This window comes from Pelophylax lessonae (assembly GCF_965119305.1).
Source record: "Pelophylax lessonae genome assembly, chromosome: 13".
NCBI classification, from domain to species: Eukaryota; Metazoa; Chordata; class Amphibia; order Anura; family Ranidae; genus Pelophylax; species Pelophylax lessonae.
The window spans coordinates 150,371,704-150,388,571 of NC_138780.1; the positions used below are offsets into that span (position 1 = coordinate 150,371,704).

At 43.3% G+C, this 16,868-nt stretch overlaps 1 protein-coding gene across 1 annotated transcript in view; it reads right to left on the reverse strand.

The window, feature by feature from the left end:
• The window catches only part of LOC309569417 (coiled-coil domain-containing protein 170-like), a 79,408-nt gene extending 69,752 nt beyond the window's left edge, over positions 1-9,656 (reverse strand). The window contains exons 1-2 of the mRNA XM_082275236.1: positions 9,516-9,656; positions 4,794-4,846 (exon numbers count right to left, since the gene is read on the reverse strand). Of these exons, the coding sequence (XP_082131362.1) occupies positions 4,794-4,846; positions 9,516-9,635 (173 nt within the window). The 5' untranslated portion in view covers positions 9,636-9,656. The remainder of the gene's footprint in view (positions 1-4,793; positions 4,847-9,515) is intronic.
• Between the last annotated feature and the right edge of the window lie 7,212 nt (positions 9,657-16,868).

Here is a 16,868-nt window from a genome sequence, read left to right on the forward strand (position 1 = left end):
GCAAGAAGGCTCTACTACTTTAACCAGTTGACCTCTGGAAGATTTACATTCCTTCATGACCAGACAATTCTTTGCTTTTTGGCCCTGCGTTACTTTACTGACAATTGCGCGGTCATGCAACGCTGTACCCAAATTAAATTTATATAATTTATATACAAATAGAGCTTTCTTTTGGTGGTATTTAATCACCACTGTTTTTTTTATTTTTTTGCACAATAAATGAAAAAAAATAAATACATTTGGTAAAAAAAAAAAAAAAAGATTTTCTGCAATAAAACATATCCAAAATAAAATGTAAAAAAAAAATCAAATTTCTTCATAAATTTAGGCCAATATGTATTCTGCTACATATTTTTGTTGAAAAAATCCCAATCCGCATATATTGATTGGTTTGCGCAATAGTTATAGCGTCTATATGGCATATATACTGGAATTTTTATTTATTTATTTTTTTATACTAGTAATCAGTGACTTATAGCGGGACTGCGATAGTATGGCGGGCAATCTGACACTAGCTAACAATTTATGGGAACCAGTGACACTAACACAGTGATCAGTGCTAAAAATATGCACTGTCACTGTACTAATGACACTGGCTGGGAAGGGGTTAACATCTAGGGCAATCAAAGGGTTAAACGTGTGCCTAACAGTGTTTGGTGCATTCACTGCGAGGTGCTTTGCAGGGAAACAAAAAATGGCACATCCCTGTTTACAGGACAGAGCTCTATATTGTTTAAACTCATAGAGTTCTGTCCTGTCATCCTCTACGATGATCAGCGGGGTGCTGTGGGTCATCCATTGGCTGGGCCCCCAGTGATCAGCTTATGATGTAACTAATCACAGCACAGTGGGTGTGGCGGCCCCACCTGGACACGACCTCTACTCAGAAGTGCTAGATTACAAATCTAGTATGTGATCCAGTGCGGGAGAGCCGCATTGCCACCGTACTCCTACGTGAGACCGTCAACAAGCGGCTAAGCTGGCCTTAAACTAATAAGTTTGCAAACAAATGTGCCTCCAAACATTCATATGAATATTCTCAGTACATTGGATGACTTGACGAATGCCGTTCTAAAATATTTCAAAATTTTGTTTGGTTTTAACATTTGTTCTTTTTTTCAATTACGTTCGCTTATCTTAGAATAAAGCCCTCTAGCAGCGCCCTGTCATCTCTGACAGGGCTTCCATCTTCACCCAGTCTTTCTTCTGGGTTCAGGTACTCCGGTCGCCTGATTGGCCGAGCTGCAATGGCATCACTCATACGCATGCACGTGGGAGTCACAGCCGCAGCACAGAGATGTGAAGGGAAGGCACGGGCATGCTGTCCCCTCCGGAGCAAATGCGCCAGTAACGTCAGCGGCTGCATGTAGTGTGATTACTGTATCTCCTAAACACCGCAAGTTTAGAAGACATTCACTGTACCTACAGGTAAGCCTTATTATAGGCTTACCTGTATGTACAAGTTTAAAAAAAGACTTTACTACACTTTATTGAGCAAACACAAAAGCAAGATCAGCATATATGAATTATGTGACCTTCAGCACCAACGAGGGGGAAACACATCCTAGAGATACTGAAACATCATTTCAACAGGGGGGAAACAAACAGGGGGGAAACACATCCTAGAGATACTGGGACATCCTTTCCAAGGTAAAATCATGATTTATATGTGACAACTGGACAACTATCCTTCTGTTCTTACTAGATTCACACCGGCCATCACCTACATTCTTCTCCTTAACAACTTTTTGTATAATATCCCTTAGAAGGCTATAATAACCTTGTCATTTGTAGAAATTGTCTTATAACTTTTATATAATTTATGAATTCAATAAAAATTCAATTCTAGTGTTTCATAATTTATTGCATATCGCTCTTAGTTCTAGGTTGGGATTACTGTGTGGTGTTGTAGTTTAGACACATAATATTTGAGCTGCTTGGCCTTGTTTTTATTCATAACAGCAAAGACATCAGTCTCACTAAGACCTTTGTTTCTGCTTCCCAATAGCTGAGAACTGGTTGTCAAATTCAGCAAGGTAGTTGGAACAAACCCTTCATTTTTAAAAGACTTCAGTATTATTATTAAAGTTAAACACACTCTCAGTTTAATTCAACGAAATTCATTCCAGGTATATCACAGAACTGGGCTGACTTATCAGTCGGCTACCGGCTCTTTAGTAAGGATGGGCTGCACCTTAATGGGGACGGTACAGCTCTTTTGGGGAGAAAGATGGCCACCAAGTTGGAGGGGCTTTTAAACTAGGAGACGAGGGGAGGGCTCAGAAGTAGAGTCAGTCAGGAGGGAGCAAAGGACTGAAGGCAGTTGTAGAGTCAGCAGCGACAGTAGTTCCATAACGTCAATTGGAAGGTCTGTGCGGGAAAACCTCAGACCAAACAGGAATAAACATAATCACCATACACGATTAACTTCCGTAAAACTAAGAGGGGTATATGCTAATGCCAGGAGCCTAGCTAATAAAATGGATGAGTTGGAAATGTTAGTACATGAGGATGACATAAACCTTGTGGGAATAACGGAGACTTGGTTCAACCCCTCATATGACTGGCCAATATCCAAGGGTATTCGGTGTACCGGAAGGACAGGGTAGGAAAAAGAGGGGGAGGGGTATGTCTCTATGTCAAGAACAATGTAAGGGTGATAGAGAGGAGTGACATTACGGAAGGGATGAGTATGGATTTAGAATCCGCGTGGGTAGAACTCCATAGGGAAGGAGAAAGGGGAAAAGTAATTGTGGGGGTTTGCTATAGGCCACCTAACCAAGGGGAGGAAGTAGAGCTGGAATTTTTAGCACTATTGGGTAAAGTGGCAAAACTGGGATCAGTCATCATATTGGAGGACTTCAATTATCCCTGGGAAGAGGGGAAGAGGGGACTACACACTCACAGAAGGCCCGTCTATTCACGGAAACCTTACAGGATAACTACATGTCACAGTTGGTGGATTCTCCAACTAGAGAAAACGCAGTCCTGGATCTATTGATCACTAATGACCCAGACCTAATCTCGGAGGTAGGAGTCCAGGACAACCTGGGCTCTAGCGATCACAGGATGATCACATTTAGTATAAATAACAATATAACAAGGCAAGTGGGGAACATAAGAACTCTAAACTTCAGAAGGACAAACTTTCCAAAATTGTACTCATTGATGGAAAGGGTAAACTGGGACCAAACCCTGGGATCCCTGACCACAGAGGATAAATGGGAATGCTTTAGGAACATATTAAGCAAAGGCATCTTGCAGTGCATTCCTATGGGAAATAAATTTAGAAGAGACAAAGCCAAACCTGGCTGGCTAAACCGTAGCGTTAAAAAACTTATTAGGGGAAAAAAATTAGCCTTCAAGAAATATAAATCAGAGGGGACAGTATCGGCTTTCGAGCAATACAAGGAGGCAAATAAGAAAAGTAAACACGAAATCAAAATGGCTAAAATCAACTTTGAGAGACAAATAGCGGAGGATAGTAAAAAAAAACTCAAAGAAATTCTTTAAATATATCAACAGCAAAAAACTAGGGCAGAGCATATTGCACACATAATTAACGATGATGGGAGGATGGTTACAGAGGACACTGAAAAAGCAACCGTGCTGAATGCTTTTTTCTCGTCAGTCTTTACACAGGAAACGGAGGGGTACACTGACCATGACTGTATGGTTAGTAGTAAAACACAGGACTTGCCACTATGGGTAACAGAGGGTGAAATCAGGGAAAGGCTGGATAAACTTAACACAAACAAATCCCCAGGCCCGGATGGCGTGCATCCGAGAGTACTCAAGGAACTCAGTAAGGTTATATCCAGACCACTGTTCCTGATCTTTGCTGACAGTATTAGGACAGGAGATGTACCAGGGGATTGGAAGAAAGCTAACGTGATTCCAATATTCAAAAAGGGGCAGAGGCATATCCCGGGAAATTATAGGCCTGTCAGTTTGACATAGATAGTATGTAAACTTCTGGAGGGGATGATAAGGGACTATATCGTAGAGTTTGCTAAAGACAACAGCATCATCAGCAGTAACCAGCACGGGTTTACAAATGGGCGTTCTTGTCAAACCAATCTCCTAACATTCTACGAGGAGGTGAGCTGTGAGCTAGATAGTAGCAGACCAGTGGATGTGGTGTACTTGGATTTTGCTAAGGCGTTTGATACAGTTCCCCACAAGCACTTAATTTATAAAATAAGGTCTGCAGTTATCGATAGCAGGGTTTGCTCTTGGATACGGAACTGGCTAAAAGGGCGTGTCCAAAGGGTGGTAATAAACAGCGCATACTCAGACTGGTCTGAGGTGGTAAGCGGGGTCCCCCAAGGCTCAGTCCTGAGATCAACCTTGTTCAATTTATTCATAAACAGCATTGAGGACGGGATCAGTAGTTCGATATCAGTTTTTGCAGATGACACAAAATTGGGCAGGGCAATAACTTCACAACATGAAGCAGATATCCTACAGAATGACCTGGACAAAATAACGGAGTGGGCAACGACATGGCAAATGAGGTTTAATGTAGAGAAGTGTAAGGTTTTGCACTTGGGGACTAAAAACATAAAAGCACAATACACGTTAGGAGGGGAACCCTTGGGGGAATCAAAAATGGAGAAGGATCTGGGAGTATTGGTGGATGATAGACTAGGCAACAGCATGCAATTTCAAGCGGCAGCTGCCAAAGCCAGCAGAATATTAGCATGCATAAAGAAAGGGATGTATTCCAGAGATAAGACTATAATCCTTCCACTTACATTCCAATACATTTATTAGTTGAAAGAAAGAATTACCTTGGGATCTTCGGGGAGCCATCAGGGGTGTACACATCGTCTTTATCATAAGTCTACAGAAATGAAACACAGCAGATTTAGGCTAAAAAATATTAATACATCTAAATTTTTGCTAAAAAGTCTATGTGAACCGAAAAAGAAAAATGTAATATGTTGCAGCCTTCTGGTCCTTATTGTGGTGGCTGCCTTTGTTTTCTTTTTTTTTTTTCTTCCACTTGGTGAATAAGACACATCCTGTCCTTTCACGTCTACTTTCAGATCTCCACTGTATCTAAGGAGGAAGTCATGGTTGTCACACAGGCTGGAATTCAAACATGCCTGCCTTTGTTCATCTCTATTATCTGGTGGATTGATGGGACTAGTAATTACACAATAAAGATAAGATTGTTTGTGCTTTCTTATCAGTTCACAGGAAGTAACAAGGACATTGCATTTCTGTCCAGATTAAAGCCTGGTACACATGGTCTGAGCCACTGTACTAACCATCCGACATTAGTACAGCAATCCCCCCCCCCCCCCCCCGCTGAGCTGTTGTGTTCTGACAGGGGAAGGCGACCCCCCCCCCACCCCCACCAGAGCACTAAATTAAGAGCTCTTTGTCATTGGCTAAGAGCTCTTTGTCATTGGCTGAGAGCACTGATCTGGAGTCGGCAGACTGCTGGTTTTCCAGCATGCTTGTCTGACAGAAGCCGGCTTCAATTGGATAGACCGACATACATACGGGCCGAATGGCAGACATTTGTTTTTTTGAACCGGCAAATGTCTACTAACATTTGGCCCGTGTGTACCCGGCTTAACAGTTACTTTTTATACTTGCTGAAAATGTTCTTAGCATGGAAAAAAAAAAGAAAACGAATGCACCCACCAAATCTAAGGGCCGCTAAGCTGCAATGTATTACATTTTGTTCCTGGGTTTAGATATCCCTTAAAGCATTATTAAACCAAAAAACAAAAATGTAATATATTGCAGCTTACTAATCCTTAGGTGTGGTGGCTGCATTCGTTTTCTTTTTCTAGGCTTTGTTTCCCTCTGTATTTACCTGATGATTTGTCCTGTAACACACCTCCTGTATTAGAAATCCCGAACTCTGGATAAAGAACAGAGACATCTTTGGACAGCAATCTGGGGGAGGGGAGTAATGGATGTACTGGAAGATTTAGAAACACTAACAAATTGAAGCCTAACACCAGCTAATCATTTATAGACAGTTACAGCAAACTGTTTTGTTTATTTTGGGATAAATGTTTTATAGAAATAAATAAAAGCTGATGACTGTAAGCACCCCTCAGTGGAAAATGGTTTGTTTCAAACCTCTAATTACTATATCTGACGGACAACTTCTTCTGTTGAAAATCAACAGACTTACTGGCTTGATCACCAGGTGGAAAAAGGAAAGAGACTAAAAAAGAAAATGAAGCCCCCGTTCACACTGGGGTGACCTGTCAGGCGACCTGGTCGCCTGACAGGTCGCCGTAGGTCGCCTGGCATAGAGAAGCTGTGGACCCGTTCTAATAGGAGCGACACAAGTCGCTCCGACTTAGAAAAAGGGTCCGGAGCTTCTTTGGGGCGACCTGGAGCGACCTGCATTGACTTCAATGTTATGAAGTCCGTGCCGGCCGCTCCGAGGTCGCGGTGCGAGCAGCGCGCCGTGACCTCTGAGGTCGCCCCGGGAAGTCGAATCGCCCCAGTGTAAACGGGGCCTAATGCAGCCATCACATCTAAGAATTCGTAAGTTGCAATTTAGTAAATGTTTGCTTTTGGGTTTAATACCACTTTAATGTGAATGGTCTAAGTAGTAGGGATTGCAGACTTTAAACACTTGCCGTTATACTGCGGCAGGCTGGCTCGGCTGCGCGGACCGAAGTATAGGTATGTAGGTTCACGGGAGCGCTCCTGGGGGAGCGCACGCGCCGTTAGAGGCCCCCACTTGCCCCCATTAGACAGCGGGGAAGCCGATCCACACGGCCGGCGGCAGCAATTGCTACCGGGCACCCGCGATCGCTCCCCGTGGAGAGAGAACGACAGTCTGCTGTTGTAAACACAGCAGACCGTTGTTCTCTCTGGATTGAACACAGAGCGCCTTTGATACTCCTATTTAGAATCACAGGTCTCTGTGTTGATTCCACAAGTCCCTCTCCCACACTGTTAGAAAACACCCCCTTGGCTCACACTTAACCCTTTGATTGCCCCTGGGTTAACCCCTTCCCTGCCAGTGTCATTAGTACAGTAACAGTGTATATTTTTTAGCACTGATTACTGTAGTAATGTCACTGGTCCCCCCAAAAGTGTCAAAAATGTCAGTTAGGGGTCCAATCTGTCCGTCGCAATGACGCAGTCCCACTAAAAACCGCAGATCGCTGCCATTACTAGTAAAAACAATAAATAAATAAATAAAAATTAAATAAATCTATCCCCTAAGTTTTAGATGTGATAACTTTTGTGCAAACCAATCAAAATTGGGATTTTTTTTTTACCAAAAATATGTAGCAGAATACAAATCGGCATAAAATGATGAAAAAATTTGATATTTAAATTATTTTTATTGGGAATGTTATTCAGCAGAATGTAAAAAATATAGGTTTTTTTTTCTGAATTGTCGCTATTTTTTCGTTCAAAGCGCAAAAAATAAAAATCGCACAGTTAATCAAATACCACCAAAAGAAACCTCTATTTGTGGGAAAAAAAAGACATCAATTTTATTTGGGTACAGCGTTGCACGACCGCGCAATTGTCTGTTAAAGTAACGCAGTGCCGAATCGCAAAAAATGGCCTGGTCATTTAGGGGGAAAATCCTTCCGGTCCAGAAGTGGTTAAAGAGTACCTGCTACACTGACAAAGTGACAGCAGAAAATTGTTCACACTGGTCCCGGCACTGAAATAAGTGTAAAATAATGTGTAGGGACAGTGAGATGCATTGTTACAAAGCATCAAACTGTTTACTTTTTTAACTTTATGGTAAAATGGTTAAGCCCCCGTTCACACTGGGGCGACCTGTGAGGCGACCTGGTCGCCTCACAGGTCGCCGTAGGTCGCCTTCCATAGGGAAGCTGCGGACCCGTTCTAATAGGAGCGACACAAGTCGCTCCGACTTAAAAAAAGGGTCCGGAGCTTCTTTGGGGCGACCCGGAGGCGACCGCCATAGACTTCAATGTTATGAAGTCCGTGCCGGCTGCTCCGAGGTCGCCCCTGGAAGTAGCGTCGCTCGTATGTGAACGGGCACTTATGGTGTCACAAAATTGAAACCTCATTCAACTCTATGCAGTGTAGTGAGTTACATTGCGTAAGAATGTATACACGTCACACTTGTACAGAGAGCACACTACCACACATGCATGGCGTGGACAGGGCACAGAGAAAACAACTTTATCTATACAGATCAACTGACACGGTGTGGAACAAGCCTTTATGGCAGCCAAACATACGTCAAAGAACAACCAATTTCTTTTCAAATTGGTCTCTTCACAGTTGACAATCAATTCAATTGATATGCACAGGAGAAGTGGATTTTGACCTATAGTTATAGTAGTTGTAAACCTCAGACATAAAATATGAACAAAGCATATTCCTCTATAGTGTGTACTTGTCTCAGAGCACAAAGTGTAATTTCTGTCTGCTGCTTTGTTCCTCTGCTATCAGCATGAATCACTACTAACAAGTTTTCCTGACACCAAGAAAAAAAAAAAAACAGTGAGGGGAGGGAGCTCCAGCACGCAACCTGTGATTGATAACATCAGCTCTGTTCCTGTGTGCTGTGTGAAGGGGGTGTGTCCCTGCCCTCCAATCAGCTCTCAGAGCTCTGCAGAGTGTAACGTCAGATCCCCACCTCCTGCTTTTTGAGTACTCGGACAAGCTGTATAAATTCTGCAGTCCGAATGGATGTACAGGGCAGATTACTGCAGATAAACAGGTACAACTTATGTAGGAAGGTTTGTTTCATCTCTGTGTATCACCTGAGGCCAGTCACTTAACTGTGTACTGTAAGGGTTTACAACCACTTTAGGATATAATCATAAGTAATTAATCACATTTTCTATTTCCACCATGTAATCTCTCAATCTGATCACTTGAAAAACAATCATACTCATAAATAAAAGTATCTCAGTGCTGCTGATTGATACAAACGATTGATAACTTTTTGATCGTGGCCAATCTACTCAAGAAGGGAAGTTTTGGCTATTGTTTGTTTGCGGATTCAGTCGTTTTGATCATATCACACACTGGACAGATAAAAAAATCGAAGCATTTATGGCCAACATAGGGGATCATTGTCACTGTCTAGTATTTATTTGTAAGAGAATTTGCACAGTATATTTTAAGCAGCGCTGCAATCACCAACCTACACATAGTGGATCATTGACATGGGTACATAGACCCGTACATCTGTGCAGACGGCTGTGTTTATGTACTGAGGGAGTGACAGCCTGTCAAAACCACTGACAGGCAGAGAAACGCAGTACGGATCTTTCCGCATATCCCAGTGGTGATATCTGTACAGGATGGGTACATGGATGACATCCAGAGCTGTGCACCCTTTTCCTGTACAAACGTATACACTGGAATGTGCGGTAAGATCCATACTACGTTTCTCTGGCTGTCATTGATTATGTCACTCCCTGAGTACACAGACACAGCCGTCTGCTGCGATGTGTGGGTCTATGCATCTGTTGGAAGGGACCCATAGAGATGCCTTATCATTCAGTATATATCCCATTCACACATACCTCATAAAATTTCTTGCGTGAATCTCCAAACTTAGGACGCGTTCTGTGGGGGGATGCACTGCTGTCGAACAGCCTGTCAATCCTGTCATCATAGCTGTACGAATTGGAGACGTCAGACATGTTGGCAGGGGAGTTGGGATTTCTGTGCCCTGATACTCACAGGTAGAACAGGCTTGTAGCTGAGGGATGAATGCACACAGGTTACTATTAGCAGAGCAGAGGGCGGTGTGTGTTCCTATAGGGACCTGACAACACCTATCCTCATACCTGACTGTTGTGGTAACCTCTTGTCACCAAGTGCCATGCATACTGGTAACGCTAGTATTTGTTTACAATGCACTACTGTATATTCATCACATTTCTCTAAAGCGCAGGCCTACTCCTATGCAGTGTTGGATTAGGCCCCTTGCACAAGGGGTCCTTTACCTGCAGTGCATCCCTCCATACACTTTAGGGCCAGTTCACACCACATGCAGTAAAGTGCATTTTTTTTCTGCATCAAAAACACATGGAAAGTATGTTAGATGGTTTTCAATGGCATAGTTCACACCAGTGCTTGCAGTTCCAGTGCCTTTCTAGTTCCAGAAAAAAAGTAGAACATGCTGCATTTTCCCCACACTGGAACACTGTAAAACACATCACAAATGCACTGGAATGCACAGAAAACGCACTGGAACATGCATGTCCTTATTTAAGGTTAACCACTTACAGACCGCGCATCGTGTATTTATGTCGGTACTTTGATGTTAGCTGCCATAACCCCGGTATTTTTTTTTTAACGGTGGGCAGTCAGCTTTAAAATAAGGATGTCCCAGAGGCAGATTCGCCGCAAGATCACCCTTATGGGTGGCGAGAGAGGTGCCCCCCCCCCCTTCCCGGTCGTTTTCACCCGTTTATCGAACCCGTCGGTAGCGGGGAAAACGATCCGGTCCGCTGTCCCCTCAGGCAGGAAATCGAGTGAGGGCAAGATGGCCCTCACTTGACTCTCTGGCCTTGGAGGACCGGTGTTCTGTGAAAAAACCCTACCCTTGAAAATTCCCTACTCTCGTCATTTCCGGTGCGCCTACGTCGCACCTATGTCATGGAACAGCTGAGTAGGTTATCATTGCGCATGCTCAGAGTTCCGGAGGGTAGGGCATTTTGACGGGGTAGTGTGTTGTAACGTTACACCGCATCAGCTGTTGCCGCGGTAACATTAAAACATCTCGACTGCAACATGAAATCATCTCCGCTCCTACCCCTGTCACTTCCCTGATCTCGGCTACTAAATTTAAAAGCGGCGGGTGTATGAAAATATAAATCACGGAGATCTCGCCTCCGTGAATTATATTTTCATAGACCCGCCTCCGCTTTTACATTTAGTAGCCGAGATCAGGGAAGTGACAGGGGTAGGAGCGGAGATGATTTCATGTTGCAGCCGAGATGTTTTAATGTTACCGCGGCAACAGCTGATGCGGTGTAACGTTACAACACACTACCCCGTCAAAATTCCCTACCCTCCGGACCTCTGAGCATGCGCAATGGTAACCTGCTCAGCTGTTGCATGAGGTATGTGCACCGGAAGTGGCACCGGAAGTGACGAGGTATGGTTTTCTAACGTTACACCGGAGCAACATCATATGTCGTTTACTAGCAACAGATTTAAAGAGCCCCTTTTTTTCATCATGAAATAAAATGACTTTTTTTTTTTCTTTTTTAGTGTAGATGTGAGATTTGAGATCTTCTTGACCCCCAGATCTCACATTAAAGAGGTCCTGTCATGCTTATTTCTATTACAAGGGATGTTTACATTCCTTGTAATAGGAATAAAAGTGATCAAAACATTTTTTGTTTTTAAAAAAACAGTGTAAAAATAAAGAATAAAAGATAAAATAAATAGGAAAAAAAAAACATTAAAGCGCCCTGTCCCCATTAGCTCACGCACAAAAGCGAACGCACACGCAAGTCGCACCCACATATGTAAATGGTGTTAAAACCACACATGTGAGGTATCGCCGCGATCGTTAGAGTGAGACCAATCATTTGAGCCCTAGACCTCCTCTGGAACTCTAAACTGATAACCTGTAGAAATTTTAAAAATGTAATATATGGGGATTTTTAAGTACCAATGTTTGTCGCCATTCCACGAGCATGCGCAATTTTGAAGCATGACATGTTGGGTATCTATTTACTTGGCGTAACATTATCTTTCACATTACAGAAAAAAATTGGGCTAACTTTACTGTTTTCTTATTTTTTAACAAAAAAAGTGAATTTTTTGCAAAAATATTGTGTTTGTAAGACCGCTGCGCAAATATGGTGTTATAAAAAATATTGCAACGATCTCCATTTTATTCTCTAGGGTCTCTGCTAAAAAAAAAAAAAAAAAAAATCTATACAATGTTTGGGGGTTCTAAGTAATTTTCTAGCAAATAAAATTACTGAAACCTATTTTTAGTTTCAGACACCGTTCACATAAATGCGAAATTGGAATGTGTTTTGAACGTCATCCAATTCGCATGAAATGTGAACCAAAATCCTTTTTTATGGGGCTGGTTCACATATGTGCGGGCCAGCCACAGTGCAATTTAAAAAAAAGAGTCAGGGGCGATTTTCAATGTCATACACTTTAACAATTCTCATTGGAATTGCACCTGAACCGCTGAATGAAACAGCATCTGACTATTTTACAAATCACACTGCAAACCAGCCCTGCACATATATGCTGACTTAAAGGTATTGGTTTTAGTATTGGAGCATTTACATGAGTATAAGTATTCGTGCAAATGCTTAGTATCGGCACCAATGTTGTATCGGTGCCGATACTAAACATTTGCATTTGCTATTAAAAACAGATAAAAAAAAAACGCATCTAAAATGTGCAAAAAAATTAACAAACCACAAAACGCACCGGAAAACGGGCTTTGAAAATGCATCAACCGCGAATGCATAGATGTGAGCCTAGCATAAGGGAAAATCTTCCTAAAGCTCCTTCTACACAGGTCCCAAAGTTCACTATACACATTACAATCCAACCGTACACTCTTTTTATATTCCTCATTAAAGACATGGTAAAGGATTTTTTTAAAATAACACAAATATCTCTATACTTACCTGCTCTGTGCAATAGAATTGCACAGAGAGGCCCCAAACCACCTCTTATTGGTCCACCGCCGGAACTCTTGGCTCCTCCTATTGGTCTAGTGCCCCCGCGGGAAGCCGTTTCCCATGGGGACATTTGTGCGTGCTCGCTTCCCGATCCCTGCTGCTGCGCCATTGACAAAGGCAGTGGAACTTGGCCCTGCTCCCCGTCACACAGGAGTTGATTGAGAGGGGTGGAGCCAATTGTTCCTGCTGCTATCAATCTGCTCAACGAGGAGGGAGACAGCAGCGAGAGTCTCTGTGCTTGTGCACGTCCCTGGATCGGATCGGGCTCAGGTAAGAATTAGGGGGGCTGGGGGGAGTCCTGTAGCAGAGAAGATTTTTTACCTTCATGCATAGAATGATTGTGACATGTATGCTAAACTAAAAAGCTGCATTCCAGGTATGGTTTGTATTTTATAGTTATATTGGCAGAGATGTATAGTAACTAAGTAGAACTACTTCACTACTGTACTTAAGTACCGAAAGGCGGTATCTGTACTTTCCTAGAGTAGAATTTTTTTCTCCTACTTCCACTTTTACTTCACTACATTTTTTCAATGATTTCAATACTTCTACTCCGATTATTTTTTTTTTTGTGCTGCATAGTTACTCGTTACAATTATAAAAATTACCACTGCCAGAACAGTAGATGGCAGGTTTCATGAAGCTCAAAATATGTGTATTATCAGCACATACGAAAATAAAAGCTACTGTATGTATAAATAAAAGCTGCATTTGAAATAATAAAAAACAATATGATGTTCAAACTTTTGACTTCTTTCTTTAATAACTACATAACACAGTACTTGTACTTTTACTTTCAGTACTTGAGTAGCAATTTTTTTTTCAAAACAACTGGTACTTTTACTTTCAGTACTTGAGTAGCAAAATTTAAAAAAAAAAACTACTTGCAATACTTTAGTACTTCTACTCAAGTCACTTTTTGATTGAGCACTTCCACTTCTACTCAAGTCACTTTTTGATCGAGCACTTGTACTTTTACTCAAGTATGGGTTTTGAGTACTTTATACAACTCTGTATATTGGTCCAGTGTGGGTAAATGTTTAATGTGCATATTGTATGCCTGTGAGATCCCTGTGAACACAGATAATCACTATAGTAGCCACTGTTACTACAACGATCCTTGCTGTCTTCCAGATCCTGTGCCGAACCCTGCTGCATAGTGGCCACCATTCAGAGGATGCCTTAAATTTTTTTTCAATGAATACAAGGCGTTCTCTAATTGGACGTGGTTGGAGATCATGACATCACCACCTCACCCCGGTCACGGGATCTGGAAGACAGCGGGGATCACTGCAGTAGCGTTGGCTACAACATCCATTCTCCTTTTCCATGGGGATCTCACTGGTATAGAATATGCAGATATACATCTGTCCAAGCTGGATCATTGTCACTATGTATCCCAAACCATACCTGGAATTCATCTCCAGGGCCCATTCACACTGCCGCATGCCAAATGCGGTTTTAGTGAGCAGGCCGCTTTTGGCTGCAGTGAGCCACGGTGAGGGGTAATGTGATGCGTTTTTCAGTGCAATGTGGTTTACTGGGTTTTTTTTTTATTGAAGTGAACAAAGTAAAACTTTGTTCTTGTTTCTGCACAGCAGCCTTCCCTATACAGAAAGAACCCCTGATCTCCTTCACAGCGCACTGCTCTGAGTCATGTCACATGACAGAAAGTTTTCTATTATTCCGGCCGCACTGAGTAGTGGAATATATTTCCTGTATTGGAGAATAAGGGGGAGCCAGAGAGATATCCCAGATTGCAGGAGACGTGCTAAATAACTGTCCAGCACAATGGGTAGACTACTTCCTAATTCTGTCACCAATTAGCACCAACTTTCCCCTTCAGGCACTGTTAGCGCCAATTCTCAACTTTAGGCAAACCAACAGCGCCTAATTGCCGTTGTACCTATTCTCCCCTTTGGTTGCCACATTAGCGCCTGTTTTCAACTTCGGGTGCGTCACTAGAGCTTTTATTCTCCCTTGGGTGCCCTGATAATCTATTTGCAACTTTTAGTGCCCCTCTAGCTCCTATTTTCTCTTTTTAGCGCTTTGTTAGTGCCGATTTTCCCTTTTGGGTGGCACAATAGGGCCTATTTTCCGTTTTAGGCATCTACTTTTTCCTTTGGGTGCCACATTAGCGCCTATTTTCTCTTTATTGCTACCCACTGGCACCTGTTTTCCCATTTGTGTGCCCCACTGGCGCCTATTTTCCCTTTTGTGTACCCCACTGGTGCCTTTTTTCTCTTTTTTAGCACCTATTTTTATTTTTTTTTTGCACTTATTTTTATTTTTGATTGCCTGTTTTATCTTTTGCCTATTTTTTCTTTTGGGCGCCCCTTTAGCTCCTATTTTCTCTTTTTAGCGATTCCTTAGCGCCTACTTTTCCTTTTGGGCACCTTTTTTGTCTTTCAGGCATCCCATTAATGACTATTTTTACTTTTGGGCTCCTCAGCACCTATTTTCTCTTTTTGGCATCTCATTACCGCTTATTTTCCCTTTTATGTGCCCCATTGGTTCCTATTCTTTTGGGCGCCTCATTAGCGCCAATTTTTTTTAGGTGCCTATTTTTCTTTTGGGCCCCTATTTTTTTTTTGGGGGGGGGCTCCTGTTTTCTATTTTGTTTATCCCATTACTGCCTATTTTCTTTTTTTGCGCCCTACTGGCACCTATTTCCCATTTGGATGCCCCATTAGCACCTATTTTGGATTCGTTAGTGCCCACTTTCTCTTTTGTGTGCCCCATTAGCACCAATTCTATTTTAGGTGCCTCATTAGCGCCTATTTTCCATTTAGGGTGCCTCATTAGCACCCATTTCTCTTACGTCCTCCGACAGTCGCCGCCTCCTCTAAGTCATCACTGTTGGGTATTGACTTCCGCTCCGCAGGAGTAGCTAGGCATAAAGACTTAGTAGTCAAAAGAACAAAGGCATTTGCATATACACACCCATGGGGGCTGTCCCATCTGGTCAATACCCCCCTGCAGTGACCACTCCCAACTCAGTTTTAATCTGCCTAGCGTCAGGAGTAGTTAGGCTTCCCTGTGCTGGGGCTACACAGTCTCAGCCTATCTAATCTTTTTTATTTTATTTTCTTTTGAAAATGTCAGTTTTCTCTTACTTTACTAGCTGTTTATTTTGTCAGCTTTAGTTTTAGTTGATTCTTCGGATGAAGATGGATCATGCGGTGCTGGGATTTGGACTGACCGCCCTGGTTCCCCAGGGCAGAGGGGCAGATGGACCCCCAGCCCGCCATCGAGCGTTCGGCTATGGTTCGCCCTGGCACTATGAACGACCCATCCCTGTTCGCAGCAGGGATGAAGCCGTGAGGTGGCTACCTCACAGGACACATCTGCGATGCTGCAGTGTCATGTCCCTGGCAAACGGCACTCCCTGTCATATGAGGACAGCGGCTTTCCGTTCATAGAGGCACCCCACGCCATCTGGTACAGGTAAGTACTTCTGTGTGGGGCGGCAGTCCTGTGTTGCTGTGTGTCCCCCATGTCTGTACCTGTGTGACTCCCTGATGCGGTCCCTGCGGGGATCGCTTGTGCATGCGCTGCGGTGCTGTATGTTTTTGGGGGTCCCCTTCCCTGTGTCACTTCGGTGCTTGTTGGGGGTGCAGACCTTGTGTGTGGCGGCCGCAGCGGGGTAAATCCGTGCAGTCCGCCATTTTAGGTATGGGCAGGCATGTTTGGCTTCTCTATGGGCAATCTACATGCTGTTTTTGGCGCCATCCGCCGCCATTTTGCGGTAGCCGAATGATCGTTCCGACCGCATGTCCGGCGGCCATTTTGGCAGAGCCTCCCATGCAATCCTATGGGGCAGCCATTTTCCCTGGGTCATGCAGCCTATAAGTTCAGCCTACTCTAGCATCACTTCCTTTTCCTCTGAAGCAGGACACTCAGTGGCAACACTCTGCGGGGCTCTGCAGGTTATTGCTCTCAATATCTTTCTGTATTGTCATTTCTGGCTCAGTTTTTTCTCTCCTGTTTGGGGGTCTTTGTCACTGTAGCTGAAGTGGTGGGCTGCGCACTCCGCGGCGCTCTTAAAGGGACAGTACTAACTTTATTGCACTGTTGTTTTTTGTCACCTTGAGCAATGGATTCTCAGGACAGCAAATAACCCCCAGCTCTGGTGGGGGTCCCCAGTTCTCCTGTGGCCCCTCTGAGACCTGATTTGGCCGCTGTAGTGGCGACCTTGGTGTCAAA